This window comes from Oryzias melastigma, linkage group LG21, assembly GCF_002922805.2.
Source record: "Oryzias melastigma strain HK-1 linkage group LG21, ASM292280v2, whole genome shotgun sequence".
NCBI lineage: Eukaryota > Metazoa > Chordata > Actinopteri > Beloniformes > Adrianichthyidae > Oryzias > Oryzias melastigma.
In genome coordinates, this window is record NC_050532.1 from 3,603,943 (window position 1) to 3,617,887 (window position 13,945).

The 13,945-nt window shown below is 39.4% G+C and overlaps 1 protein-coding gene across 5 annotated transcripts in view; it reads left to right on the plus strand.

Moving 5' to 3' along the window:
- The window catches only part of LOC112155581 (probable phospholipid-transporting ATPase IH), a 43,885-nt gene that overhangs the window by 24,520 nt on the left and 5,420 nt on the right, over positions 1–13,945 (plus strand). For 2 of the 5 annotated variants that reach the window (XM_024287299.2, XM_024287300.2), the window contains exons 16-30: positions 243–316; positions 389–492; positions 1,842–2,023; positions 2,455–2,688; positions 2,774–2,951; positions 3,029–3,131; positions 4,799–4,944; positions 5,256–5,315; positions 7,666–7,793; positions 7,887–8,022; positions 8,481–8,504; positions 10,566–10,631; positions 10,746–10,849; positions 12,302–12,467; positions 13,265–13,379. In XM_024287299.2, the coding sequence (XP_024143067.1) occupies positions 243–316; positions 389–492; positions 1,842–2,023; positions 2,455–2,688; positions 2,774–2,951; positions 3,029–3,131; positions 4,799–4,944; positions 5,256–5,315; positions 7,666–7,793; positions 7,887–8,022; positions 8,481–8,504; positions 10,566–10,631; positions 10,746–10,849; positions 12,302–12,467; positions 13,265–13,342 (1,783 nt within the window). In that variant the 3' untranslated portion in view covers positions 13,343–13,379. The remainder of the gene's footprint in view (positions 1–242; positions 317–388; positions 493–1,841; positions 2,024–2,454; positions 2,689–2,773; positions 2,952–3,028; positions 3,132–4,798; positions 4,945–5,255; positions 5,316–7,665; positions 7,794–7,886; positions 8,023–8,480; positions 8,505–10,565; positions 10,632–10,745; positions 10,850–12,301; positions 12,468–13,264; positions 13,380–13,945) is intronic. The other 3 variants (XM_024287297.2, XM_024287303.2, XM_024287298.2) reach the window with 3 other exon arrangements.

The window sequence follows — 13,945 nt, forward strand, 5'->3', positions numbered from 1 at the left end:
CTGTTAGAAATTTCATAACTTAAAATGAATTTATGTATGAAAGAAAAATAAAGACTGTATTTTAAGTCAGTATTTGCCGGATGTGAGCTTCTATCAATATAAAATTATAGTTTTATATTTGCACAGTATCCTTTTTCATTCATCATTTTGCACTAATTCATTCAGGCAATTTTAAAGGGATATGTCGGCAGAAACTCGAGCAAGACTTCGATGACTTAACTACTGACACCGTCTCTTTTTAGGTTTGAGCTGCTCCATGTGCTCAACTTTGACTCCGTCAGGAGGAGAATGAGTGTCATAGTTAGGTCCAGCTCAGGTAAGGTTCTGCTGCAGGACTGCTTAAACATGTGTTTAGAACTCTGTGCAAACTCCTTTGTGTTGTTCTTAGGAGAATACCTGCTCTTCTGCAAAGGGGCCGACTCCTCCATTTTTCCTCGAGTTGTATCTGGAAAGGTGGAGCAAGTGAAAGCCAGAGTGGAGCAGAATGCTGTAGTAAGTGGACAGTTTGGACTCTTTTTAGACGTTATTTGGCTTTTTTATTTTTTTAATTAATTAGAAAGGTTTTATAACTGTTTTTCTCCCAGTAAATTATGATGCATTGTAACATTTGAAGCAAAGAATGTGTACGAAATTTAATGTTAAATTTACATTTGTTGGTGAATGTATTTCTGTTCATTTTAATAAAAAAAAAAATAAGACTGGAAGGGTTGAAGATCAATATTAAAGACCCACTCTGATCATCTTTTGATTTATTGTAAGTGTTCCCAGTGGTCTTTGATTAATGATTATGCTTTTTTGGCCAAAATAAAAAAAAAATCCTGTCGTTTTATAGGGCATAGTTTCTGCAGAGCGACAATCACTCATTCAAAAATGATCTCAAGGTTGTGGGTGGGACCGTTTACGCGGAGCAACCCCATCCCCCCAATAGTTCCTAATAGTAACATATCCAGCATTGATCAATTATCAAATCGCTTGAAGTGTACTTTTTACTAGTATTCCCTTTGCATATTCGCGTGTATTTATTCACGGTTTCACGTATTCACATTATTTTTTTTAATTCCACGTGACTCTTCCGGTTCATCACAAAAACTCCAACAACTCAAGGCACTGGTGTGAAATTTTTTGCATCCGAAGAGTGTGGAGGGGGAATGCGGAACACTTCCGCCAGAGGAGCGCAACCTCCTTTCTTCATGCCCCTGCATGGAGAAATGGTATCAACAGATTCAGAAGTGGCCCCAAAAAAAATCCTAATGTGCTAGAGAAGATAATCGGAGTGAATAATTGTTGTCCGCAGCAGGTGTTTAGTATTCGAAGGAGGAAACATGCACTCCTGATTTTAAGGCACAATGAGACATTGTGCCTTAAAACTCTTTGTGTGCGTCATAAAGTATGCTGTAACTACAGCTGTGACTGAGATACAGTCTTTTGTTCCGAATGAAGAAAAAAAAACTTTATGTTGATCAATACTCCAATGTTCTTTAATAAATGTGTTACAAAGCCCGATCAGAAGTGTTTTTGATGAGTATGGATCAGTAATGGACATCCTTCATCCTTATTTTCAATGTTGTCTTTCATTTACTTTAAACTGATCCTGATTTGACCCCATGCTTTTAAAGCTAGAACTGAAAATGAAACTTTGACTTTAATCTGTCAAAGTTTATGCGAGTTTAATGACTATTTCTATATGTTGTTCAGAGTATCTGTTCATCAGAAGGTCTTGTCAAAATTAGCATGTAGTTTCTAAAAGCAGTTTAGTTTGAAAAAATATTCTATAAATTTTGATGATTTGCTATTAAGCATAAACAATTAAGCCTTCGTCTCTTATTTCATTCTAAATCCAGGAAGGACTGCGGACTCTGTGCGTGGCGTACCGAAGGTTGTCAGAGTCCGAGTATCTGGAAGCGAGTCACCGGCTGACCGAAGCCAAGCTGGCCCTGCAGGACAGGGAGCAGAGGCTCGCTCAGGCCTATGACATCATCGAGAGGGAATTTGTTCTCCTGGGCGCCACAGCAGTGGAGGACAGGTTGGTCGATAGAGAGGGAGCAAAGAATGGAAAAAATGTAGGAGCAGTCTAACAGCGGGGGACAGAAGGGGATTAATGAATCATTAAAGCTGGCTTCAAAGTATTCTCATGACTCAGAAGGGTAAAAAGAGTCCATGTGAGCGTCACTGGTGACTTTCAAACCTTACTGCTTTTGTCTTTTATCCTCCACTGTGCAAAATTATAAGTTGTTTTTGTCCACTAATGAGATAAATGTGTGTATTGACCCTAACTGATTGATCAACTGCTTGACAGTTTAATTTCCTAATTAATAAAGTGCTGACAGGGAAGGGCAGGGGTGGTCGTGCATTGATAAGTTATCACTGGTAGGTAATAGATTGGTTGAAGCTTTGATGGATCGTTCAGCCTCACTCGGCTTGGGCCACAACACTTATTGACTTATCGATGCGCAGGCTCCAGGAGAAAGCCGCAGACACAATTGAGTCCCTCCACAAGGCGGGGATGAAAGTTTGGGTGCTCACCGGGGACAAAATGGAGACGGCGGCGGCCACGTGTTACGCCAGCAAGCTGTTCCGGCGCAGCACGCAGGTCCTGGAGCTGACCAAGAAACGCACTAAGGAGCAGAGCCTGCACGATGTTCTGTTTGAGCTGAACAGGACCGTACTCAGACAGCGCTCCATATCCGGGTATGGACTTCCACATTGACATGTCTGTAGCATTCAGTCAGTGATATCGTCCTTCTGTTAACCAGGAGGTTTTGTGTTTGACTAGTCTGTCGGTAGACTGCCTCGACTTTGGTCTGATCATCGACGGAGCCACGCTTTCAGGGATTCTGAAGCCCAGCCCAGAGTCTGCCGGTCATGGCAACTACAGAGAGATCTTTCTGGAGATCTGTCGCAACTGTAGTGCCGTGCTCTGCTGTCGCATGGCACCACTGCAGAAAGCCCAGGTCACAAAACTGCTCTTTAGTTTGTAGATCGACTCATAAAGATTGCTCTTAAAATGAAAATGTTTCTGCTTTTGTAGATTGTGAAGCTAATAAAATCTTCCAAGGAGCACCCAATAACTCTCGCCATTGGCGATGGGGCCAATGACGTCAGTATGATTTTGGAAGCTCATGTGGGCATCGGTGAGTTGAGGCTTTTCTATAGTCAATTCACAATTAACGTCAGTACTAGGTTTTTATTGTCTTTCAAAGTAGTACCCTATTTTCTGCACTATATGTCACTCCGAAATACAAATGCACAACAAAGAAGAAAAAATCCTATATAAGTTGCACTTCACTTTAGGGAGAAATTTATTTAACAAAATACAGGAACAAGAAAGGACATTTCATCTTAAAGGCAAATCAGAAAAATAGCAAAAATAGAATAAATGCAGTTTTGACGTTTCTTTAGCTTCATGAAATCTAGTATATATAACATGTGAACAATTATTCCGGTAACGATGGTGTAAAGAACATGCTAACAAGTCAACTTACCTCTTTATATCACTTCAAATAACTAGATCGCCTAATTTCTTCTTCCTCTGTGTTGCATCTGAACAATTTCGCCATTAAGTAAGACTGAGTGACGCTTCTTCTTCTGCGTTGCATTCAGTAGCAAATACTGATGCACACTGCTACAGTGCCCTCTAGTGGCTGTTGTTATTTAATTTTGTAAAATTGCATATAAGCGAAAACGGCCTGCCCTACTTTTTTTTAAAAAAAACTTTATTAGTGGATCTGTGTTCTTTAAACGTCTTCATTCAGTCTCCTGCACCAGCCCTCCTCACTTTATTTCCCTCAAGCCCCTGAACAAACAGGGTAATTGAATGAACTCGGGGCCGATGAGCGTTTCTGCTTGGTGCGTTCATAGAGCTCTGGACAACAGCAGCAAAACAAAGCAGTTCATCAAAGAAAATGTCGAACACCAGAGGAACTGATCCATATATAATTTAGTTATTTAACAGTGTTGACATTTTTTCTGAAAAACTGCTTTTTTTTATGCGGATTGTATAACAATGACAAAAGCATAATAGCGGACTGAGTTGGGCTAAGTGACTGGTTGATTACCTCACTATAATGAAAAAACTCAGTTCGTTTTAATGTTATAACGAGTTATTATCTTGTTTTCTCGCGAAAATGATTTAAAAAAAAAAAAAGCACGGCAGGGTGTTTTCTGCTTCCGTAATATTGCTACATACACACCAGGCATTGTTTGTGCATTCAAGAATGCCTTGAACTCGCAGTTGGAAGCAGCTTGATGCGAATTCTCAAAGTCGTGCAAATTTTGTAGATCTTGCTCCAGTTTTTTTACACATCTTTATTTCAATATACAAAAGACTTGGAGTTGTATAATTCCAGTCGGGTTCCACCTGCAATTACTATTTTCTCCTCCATGATCGATTTTCTAACGATTGGCATTAAAAATTGAATTAAAAAACACGCCATCCATACATCACCATCAAATCTCCGTCCCTGATTGGTCAAAGCTGCGTGTTCAATGGCCTCACGTCTTAAACTTGGAGCCCAAAAGCTTAAGAATACTTGCGCAGAGTTTTGAAGGTGGAAGCCCAAACCATTCATTTATGAACGTTTACATAGTTTTTATTGGAAGTGGTCGCTTACACCGGCGTTTCCGAGCCTGTTGTGAATGTATTGATTTGCGCTCCTAGCCAAACTATGCAAAAACTGCAACTTATACTCCAAAAAATATGGTGCTCCCCACCAAATAACCCATTAACTTTGCCTATATAGATAGACAATTTTACTGTTGTTAACTCCAGGGGTTGCTTCTTTTTGATGTCCTTCCTCAGGCATTATGGGTAAAGAAGGCCGACAGGCAGCTAGAAACAGTGACTACGCCATCCCCAAGTTCAAGCACTTGAAGAAGATGCTACTTGTTCACGGCCACTACTACTACATCAGAATTGCTGAGTTGGTTCAGTACTTCTTCTACAAGGTACCAGTCAAAGACGAGCCTCACACACTTCAATCACTCCATTGAACTCTCGGGGAAAGTCATAAAGAACCAGATTATCTCGTTACCATAAAAATGATCGGATTTATGAGTTCAACATTTCCTGATATCTGTGAGCATCAGCGTGGGTTCCCTCTGCAGCCAGCAGGGCTCCGCTAACCTATTCATTAGCTTCTATTTGACAGTCTGCATGAAGTGAATTGTGTAAATGATTTCATTTTAAAGCTCATGCTTTTGTCACAGGCTCATGACTTACTCGTCTTTTTTTCCTCCCTCCTCTTTTCTGTTCCCAGAATGTTTGCTTCATCTTTCCTCAGTTCCTTTACCAGTTCTTCTGTGGGTTCTCACAGCAGGTGAGTTTTTTATAGTGCATTTATGCTGATTCATGGCCGCAGGCAGCAGAAGAGTGGGATCACATCCAGCAAAGAAAAATTATGTAGTGTGTGAAAAGCCTTGGAAAGTTTTTCTTTTAATGTTTAAGAGTGTTTAAAAGCAGTAAATGCTTTTGTAGCAATTGCAGAAAACTATAAGGCTAAGCAATCTGCCTTTGATGCCAATGACAGACTTAATGCTCTTAAAGATCACAAAAAATAGTAACAAAGACATGTATGTTCTGGAGAATATGATAAATTGAGTTTGGAGCTTAAAGACCTTCTCCGATCATCTTTTTGAGCTACTTAAAAGTTTCTAGCCACAATAAAAAAGAAACCTGTATCGTTTTCTAAGACATAGTTTCTGCAGAACGACAGAAGGTCATTAGAATTTCACCTCTGAGCTGTGGGCGAAACCGTTTGCATGGAGAAGCCCCGCCCCCTTCCCCTCCCCCTTACTGATAGTTCAGAGCTTGTTGTCCACCCATTGTATCTTTAACGTCACAAATACAATTTTTTAAATAACAAAATACTCAGAAATGCAACTGTAAGCTTCATTTTCTTCATTTATGTTCTCCATTATCATAAAAATGCCGCAAGAACATGTTAAACCAGAATGACTCTTTAAGTTAAAAAAAATAAAATGTTCTACAGAATGTTGCTTCCTTTTTGAGTCATCCCACAGCCAACAGTAAGTGTGTAGGCAGCCATAGTACATGTTTCTGCGTTGGAGGAGAATATAGTTAGCAAAAATCAATGAGTCAGCTCCCACCACAAACCTACATAAAGGAAAGAAGGTATTTTTCACACTCTCGGCCTGAAAGAATTAGACTTTTCCTGCTGTGAATTTACATTTCCTTCAGAGCACATGACCAACAAGAGGAAAAAAAACAGGTCTAGTGGAACCAAGTAATGAATGATTTTTCAGTTTTGAGGTTTGCAAACAGCCTGTTAGATGTAGAAATGTGGGTCCTCTGTAGTTTTCTGTCTGTAGATTCTGTCTGTGAAAGAGCAGCGTCAACCTGTTTTAGGGTTTTTACCCAAACACGAAACTTCTGTGGCAACTTTAATTTTGAGTGCCTGCTTTCTTTTAAACAAATTCACAAATTCTTTTAATTATTACTAGTTAAGTTTAATCTTTAACTAAAAAAAAAAAAAACAGTTAAAAAATGATCAACTTTTAATGGTCTGACTTAAAAAAGAAAAAGCACAGCTGTTATTAGTACATTAAAACATTTTTTGGTAGCAGTTAAGGTTTTTTTTATGTGTTTTCACATTATTTTTTACTTTTTAAATGCTGAATGTTTTAGTTTTTAAGTTTGAAATGTGTTTTTATTCAGTAAAACACTGTTTCTACCATTGACTGTATGAGAGAACTGGACTACTCCCCCAAGGAGTCCCATATAGGAAATACCCACTCGTTTCCACAGACTTCTAATTAGAAATAAATATTGGCTTTGCCCTACCTTACATTTAGCCGTCCTAACGGAGAGTTATAGAAAAATATCGTTCTCAATTTCCTCCAGAGCGGCACAGAACACCCTCTTTATCCTTCCGCCGTGAGGGTTAGCCCTTAAAAAACTATTTCAGACACCCCTTCTCCTTCAAGTGCCACTACAACTGGAGGGGTTAGGGGAAGAATTTGGATTCGGTCCTTGACTGATTCCAACTCGGACCAATTGCTGCTTATTGACAAAGTCTGGCTTCAACATGACGGCATCTGTATTGCAAAAAAATGGCGACCTTATTTTGTTGAATCATATTCAGTTCTCTTTTAAAATCGATGGTCACCAAGCTATGAAAAGTACAATAAAGTTCATAGTGTCTACAGTACTAACAACTTCTCTGTTCTTTTGATTGTTTGTTTGATTGATTGTTTATTTAAGACAGGGACAGCATATAGTAATAAAACATTTAAAAATGCAAATATATAAGATTATAGACTTTTAGGCTAATTTCCATCTTTAGTGCCCATAGAAAAGGTTGATGGTCTCTAAGTAAAAGGACAAGTTAAATCAATACAGAAAGGATAGCAGAAGTCAGACAACAGCAGAAAACCAAATGGGGTTGTCAATAGAAAAACAGAACAGTGAATTCATAAAACATAGAAGCAACAATTCAGAGAAAAGTAGCGTCACACTCGACCGGCTGGTGATGAATCTGATGAAGATGGAATGTTTCTGTTGAAACATTTCAGGTATTTTTGAATACATTGTGTGTCTGATAACCAAATAACCAAGAAGTTATAAAAAGTGCTTTACAAATTAAATTAGATTTGATTTCAGATTAATTCATTTTCAGTTTTCTGATGACTGTGTCGTTCTTCCTGCAGCCTCTCTATGACACCGCCTATCTAACACTGTACAACATCAGCTTCACCTCACTCCCCATCCTGCTGTACAGCCTGGTGGAGCAGCACGTCACTATGGAAACACTAAAGAGGGAGCCCTCCTTGTACAGGTGAGGTCAGATGACCCTCTCTCGCCCTCTGACCTCCTTCTTCAGGACTCCCAGGATAGCACGCCCGCTTGTGCTTTGTTTTTTTTCTCCCAGGGACATTGCAAAGAACGCTCTCCTCCGCTGGCCTGCCTTCCTCTATTGGACGTGCCTGGGTGTGTTCGACGCCGTCATCTTCTTCTTTGGTGCCTACTTCCTCTTTGACAACACCACCTTCACCAGCAACGGCCAGGTGAGCCTCTGTGTCAAAGGCGGAGCGGATCACAGATTGTATTTAAGTCGCTGTGTGAGAAGTTTGTTCCAGATGGATTTTCATAGGAGCTCACTCATCTTCACCGGAGAGTCATTAGTGTGGGATTAGGCGCAGTGGGTGTTCCGCTTCTGTGTCAGTAGCTCTGCAATGGTAAAGGTGTTGTCCCCCCATAGATCAGCAACACTGGATCTCCATTCATATTTGCAGCGCAATAGCATCTTTCTCTGTATTATTGATTTGTACCATGTCAACAGTTTTGATTGCCTTTAGTCTTGTTTTTGTTTCTTTTTCTTTTAAGTTGAGACATTCTAAAATTCATTTTACCCGTTGTCCTGATTCTTTTCTCTTTTCTTTCCCTCTTCCCCCCTTTTTCTCTGCTTCTTCTTTTTTTATTTTGCTTTTCTCTTTGTTCTCCTCCTCTTCTTCTTCTTCTTCAGCTTATGACCACCAACACACAGATGGTAAGCCTGTCTCTCTCCCTGACGGCCCTTTCTGTCTTTCACACCCCCCCCTTTTGTTTTTTGTTTTCGTCGGTTCATTTCCGCTTTTAGTTTGACCACTTCATCCCGTTCCATTCTTCCTCGCTTTCATTTCAGTGTGTAGTTTCCTAGTGCTCCATTACTTCAGCAAAAGCCTGAATCCCGCAAAGTGTTTAATCTCAACAAGCCCACAGCCCAGTAGACGTAGTAGGTGCTTCTGTCCTTGTGTTTTGTGGTAGTAAATAAAAAATGTGGTAGAGATTAAGACCATGCATCTGTTTGTCTCTTTGTCTGCTGTGTTTGTCTGCACCTTTCTGTTTATACGTCTTTGCATTTGTGCCAGAAGTTCTCAGGAAAAGACCTTTTTTTCTTCCTGTCATAGTTTTTTTAAAGACCCACTCCGATGAAAGTTGTGTTTTTATGTTCTTGTGCCATTTTAATGATGATAGAAGATATGAATTGGTGAGTCAAAATAAAAAATAGCTTTTTGGTGATGGAGAAAATACCCTGCAAGCTGCTCAGCTCCACTCCCTAAAGTCCCCCTCCGATGAAAATCTTGTTTTTTGAGTTTTTAACATGTATTTGTGGCATTTTTCTTTTGAAAGAGAACAAATGTAGTAAGAAATCCTTTCATTTTTGCACATCTGAGTATTTCTACTTTTAAATTGCTGTCACTCACAGACAGACTCTGTTTGAATGAATGATCTTCTTTCCATCAACAGCTCTGCTGCACATGCACTAAACCCTCATCTGTTCCTAGTGTCTAGTTCAGGTTCTGGAGAAGAGAAGATGGTATCTTCACATTGACTGCAGTCAAATGAGCCGCCGTTCACATTTCTGTGGTCAAATCAGCATCACTGGATTTTTGGTGTGAGTTTCATCCAATACTTACGGTAGCAGGACTGAGAACGCTGGAAAATCTCCACCAGACTCCACGGAGCTTCTTGATGTGACCACGGAAATGTGAACGGCGGCTCATTTGACCGCAGTTGTAAAGGATTGTAAATCAGTGAAAGAGCATTTTGATGTTAGCTTTGATTATTTTATCAAGAACTCTGAGAAACCAATGATTGAATGTATTGATCACAGCAATAAACATTGGAGAATTAGCTAAAAGAGTCTTTGGTGAACTGGAAGGAGAAAGAATCAGGATTTTGGAGGAAGTTCTGTCCGTGAAGATCTTCACTTCCTCGTCAGCTGACATCCGGATCAGAACCATACGGCTGGACATAACGGACATTTTGATACAGCAGCGGTGATGATTTACCCTAGCGAGATACAGAGCTATCATAATTGGACAGGGAGTGGATCAGGGGCGGAGCTACTCAGCTCCAAAAGCCACGCCCTCTCAGAGGAGATTTTTGAAACGGAGCCTTCAGATCAACATTTAGATTGTGGGCTTTTGGTTAAAAGCTTCCTAATCATAATTAAAATACTACTGGAAACGTTTTTTTTTTTTTTTTATTTGTCAAAGAGGGACTTTAAAAGGGTGTGTTGTTGCTCCATGCCAACAGCCGTGTCCACACTCAGAGATGGATTCAGAATCAGTCCTCGAAAACAACATAGTTTTAAATTTTGGCTAAATAACCACAATTAAGAGATCATAGTTTTTAAAATATCTCAAAAGAAGATTGGAGTGGGTCTTTAAACAATACATTAACAAAATATTACTGTGTTTTTTTTAAAATGGTGCAAAAAATCAAGGCCCCTTTCTGCCTAGTGGGAATTTTTTTGGTAGAAATAACCACTTGTAGTGGTTACATAAGTTAAGTAGTTCTTGGCCTTGATCTCCACGTCTCCTCGCCCTCCTTCCTCTTTCATGCTCCCATCCCATCTGTTCATTACTGATGTTTTGGCTTAATTAGGATCTTAGATTGTAGTGAAATACAAATTTGTATTTTTAAAGTTCTTTAACCTTGAAAAATAGTTGGGGCTCGTCTTTCCCTTATTTATTAATGCTTGCAGCCTCACGGCACCATCATAGGAAGCTTTATCAGTCGTGGTGAATGAGGCCGCTAACTATCTTCTTGCTTTTCTCCACAGATGTTTGGGAACTGGACATTTGGCACTCTTGTTTTTACTGTACTCGTCTTCACTGTTACACTCAAGGTGTGTCACAAAAAGCATAAATATACTAGCTTCCTTGTGTTCACTAAGCATGAAACCCACTTGTTTTATTGACCTGTTTTTTTGTTTGTCCTTCATAAATTGTGTTTGTTTCAGCTTGCCTTGGACACACACCACTGGACGTGGATCAATCACTTTGTCATCTGGGGCTCCTTACTGTTTTATGTGATTTTCTCTCTGCTCTGGGGTGGCATCATTTGGTAATTACATGCTTTGATTTACGTAAGGGATGTGTCACTGGGCTGCAACAGCTTGCCACAAATTGCAAACAACAAGCGAGGCGGCAAAACGCTGGAAAAACCTGCAAGGTTCTTCATTCTTTTATGTAGAAAGCAGCCTTATGTTGCTGGAATTTAGAACATTCATATTAAAATCCTGCTCCAACCATATCCCTGTTGCTGAGAACTCAAAGAATCATGCTAGTATTAGCTGCGCAATAATAACAAGCAGCAATCAATCGCACATTTGAGTAGCTGTGTCATTAGTCTGAGCTTTTTCTAGCATCTGGTTTTCTGATCCAACACAATTTGAATTAAGAAAGAGTCAAAAACAATTTTAATCATATGTTTTTTGTATTGTTCCTCTTATTCTGACAAAATGCTACAAGAACATGTCAAAAACACAAAATAGGTGGGTCTTGAAGTTCCTTTAAGTATTCTAATAGTCTAAATGAAATTTATTGTTGTGCGTCTCTGTCTAGTTCTAAAGATCCACTCCAAACATCTAATATTAAAGCATTCCCAGTGATGATTATGCTGTTTGCCAAAATTTAAAAAAATCTTTAATGTTCTAAGACATAGTCTCTGCAGAGTGGTCATCGTTAAATTCACCTCTGAATTGTGGGCGGAAACGTGTAGCAATGAACTTGTATTTTCTTTCAAGCAGTTTTTTTCATCTGCTCCTGATTCACAACAAATTGACTACAAAAATACTCAGAAATCTAATTATTAAGCTTAATTTTCTTGGTATGTGTCCTTTACTATGAGAAAAATACCACAGGAACTTATTCAAAACACAATTTTCATCAAAGTGCGACTAAAAATGTTTTCAAGGCTTGCCACAAACATTTGTGAGAGTTCTCTGTTTTTATTCACAAACTGCAGGTACCAATCTCCATTTAAAACAGTGTAAGACCTTGAACTCCTTTTAGACACCAGCCATGCGGCCTGCTGGGGAGTGTCTGCCCTGAGACTGGGAGGTTGTGGCTTTAAATCCACTGTCTTACCAACAACTCTAAAACGGGACTTCTTGCCTCCCTGCTTGACACTCAGCATTAAAGGGTAGGATTGGGGGTTAAACCACAAAATGCAGCTATTTTCTCCCCCAGGGGTTGAGTCAAACAGAGAAAAAAAATTATTTTATGAGTGTTTCAAACCAAAGTCAACTCATTTCTAAAGATTTAATAGTAAATCTGACATTTTAGGCATCCAAATGTCACACAAAAAAAAAACGCTCCCCCTAGCAAATCTTACCTTAAATCTGTGTACTACCAGTTGACTGTGATTTCAATGAAAGCTTCATTGTATTTGTTTAATGTCTCGTCCTGACCTTGTTGCAAGCTGTTGCATCCCCTTAGATCCAAGCCTTAACATAAGTGAGGTCACTGATGCTGCTCTGGTTTCAAGCCCTCTTCTCTCTCTGTTGTTGCTCAGGCCCTTCCTGAACTATCAGAGGATGTACTACGTCTTTATGCAGATGCTTTCCAGCGGGCCGGCATGGCTCAGCATCATCCTCCTCATTACAGTCAGCTTGCTGCCAGATGTCATCAAAAAGGTCCTCTGCAGAGCCGTCTGTCCCACAGCCAGTGAACATGCACAGGTACGATCCCCACAGAGGCACAAGGCTGGCTTTGGGTCAAAGACTGAGGAGTTTTACTCTTTTTGCTGTTATAAAATGATTTCCACTCATGTAAACAATTTGTACTTTTAAAAAATCCTCTTTTTAGAAATATCTTAGGTCCTTATAACACCACATACGCACACATTTTTTTCTCCCACAGATCTATAGACATAAACTCCAGTTCTAGCCTCAGATTTGTGATGTAATCTGATTATGCGTCACACCGATCAATGGAATGGATCTTTCCATCATGACTGTAATGAACTGTGTTGTGCACACATTAGAAGACCTGCTGTGTATGATCTTAAAGGGTGTCTGGCTCGATGGAGCCCTTTTTATGGTTCAGTTCACTGCAGTCACATCGTGCAATCTGATTGTTAGGGTTGCAGAAAGAACACGTGTGCAAAACGTTTTTACAGATGAAAATCTTTTTTTTTAATAATCAAAAATGCCTTTAAACAAGAACAAATTGGTTTTAGGAGAAGTACAAGTGATTCTTTACATTTTACAACTGCAAAATACTAGAATAAGACTTGAAATTACACATTTTGACAGCATTAGATTATATACAAGTTAGTTTAAGGCTTTACTAAAACTATTAATACTTTTCCCTTTTTTCCTTCTTTCATCACTTTTCTCACCATAATCATTTCTCCATAACTTCCTTTCTTCTTCCCTTTTTTCCCTTATCCCAACCACCTCCTTCCTCCCCCTGAATCGCCCCTCTTCCTCTTTTCATGTGTGATTTGCACTCATCTCCCCTGTGGGGTAACTAGTCCACCCGCCCGTGCCTTACTGTGGAGCCCTCCACCATCTTCATGCTTTCTCAGTCCTCCAGCAGAATGAGTTTCTGATTGGCCCACAGAGACAAGGGAGGAGCAGAAAGAGGAGGTGACTATTTTTTTAAGGCTTTACCTCTTAGCATGGCTGCATGGCCAACAGAAGCCACATGTAAAACAACAATAATGTACAACTAACCAGCTACAATGGCGCAGCAAGCTTTGGTTTATAAGGCAGGTCTGGTAAATAGTGGTTTGTGTCTTTTGAAGAAGTTTTCATGGACAACACCAGATCAACTTCAAATCCTCAATTTGTCCTTTATGTTGGTAAATGATGTTTCAGCAGTTTTTAGGAAATATTAATTAGAAAAATGTCCAATTTTTCTACATGAAATCTGCAAGGTTTTCCCCAACTCAACCTTATTGTACGAAATAATTGTGTCAATCACGTTGACTGTATATGAGAACTGGACTGAGTGACCACCTCCCCCCTAGCATTGAAACAGGAAGTACCTGCTGGTTCATGAAAGCCAGAATCCCATAGATTTCTATTTAAAAATAAAAAATAGTTTTGTCAGAATGACACTGACGCCTTTTTAAACATATTCTTGTTAAACACGTTTTTTATTTTATAATATTTTTGCTGTAGCGCAAATTATTCACATTATAAACTGACCA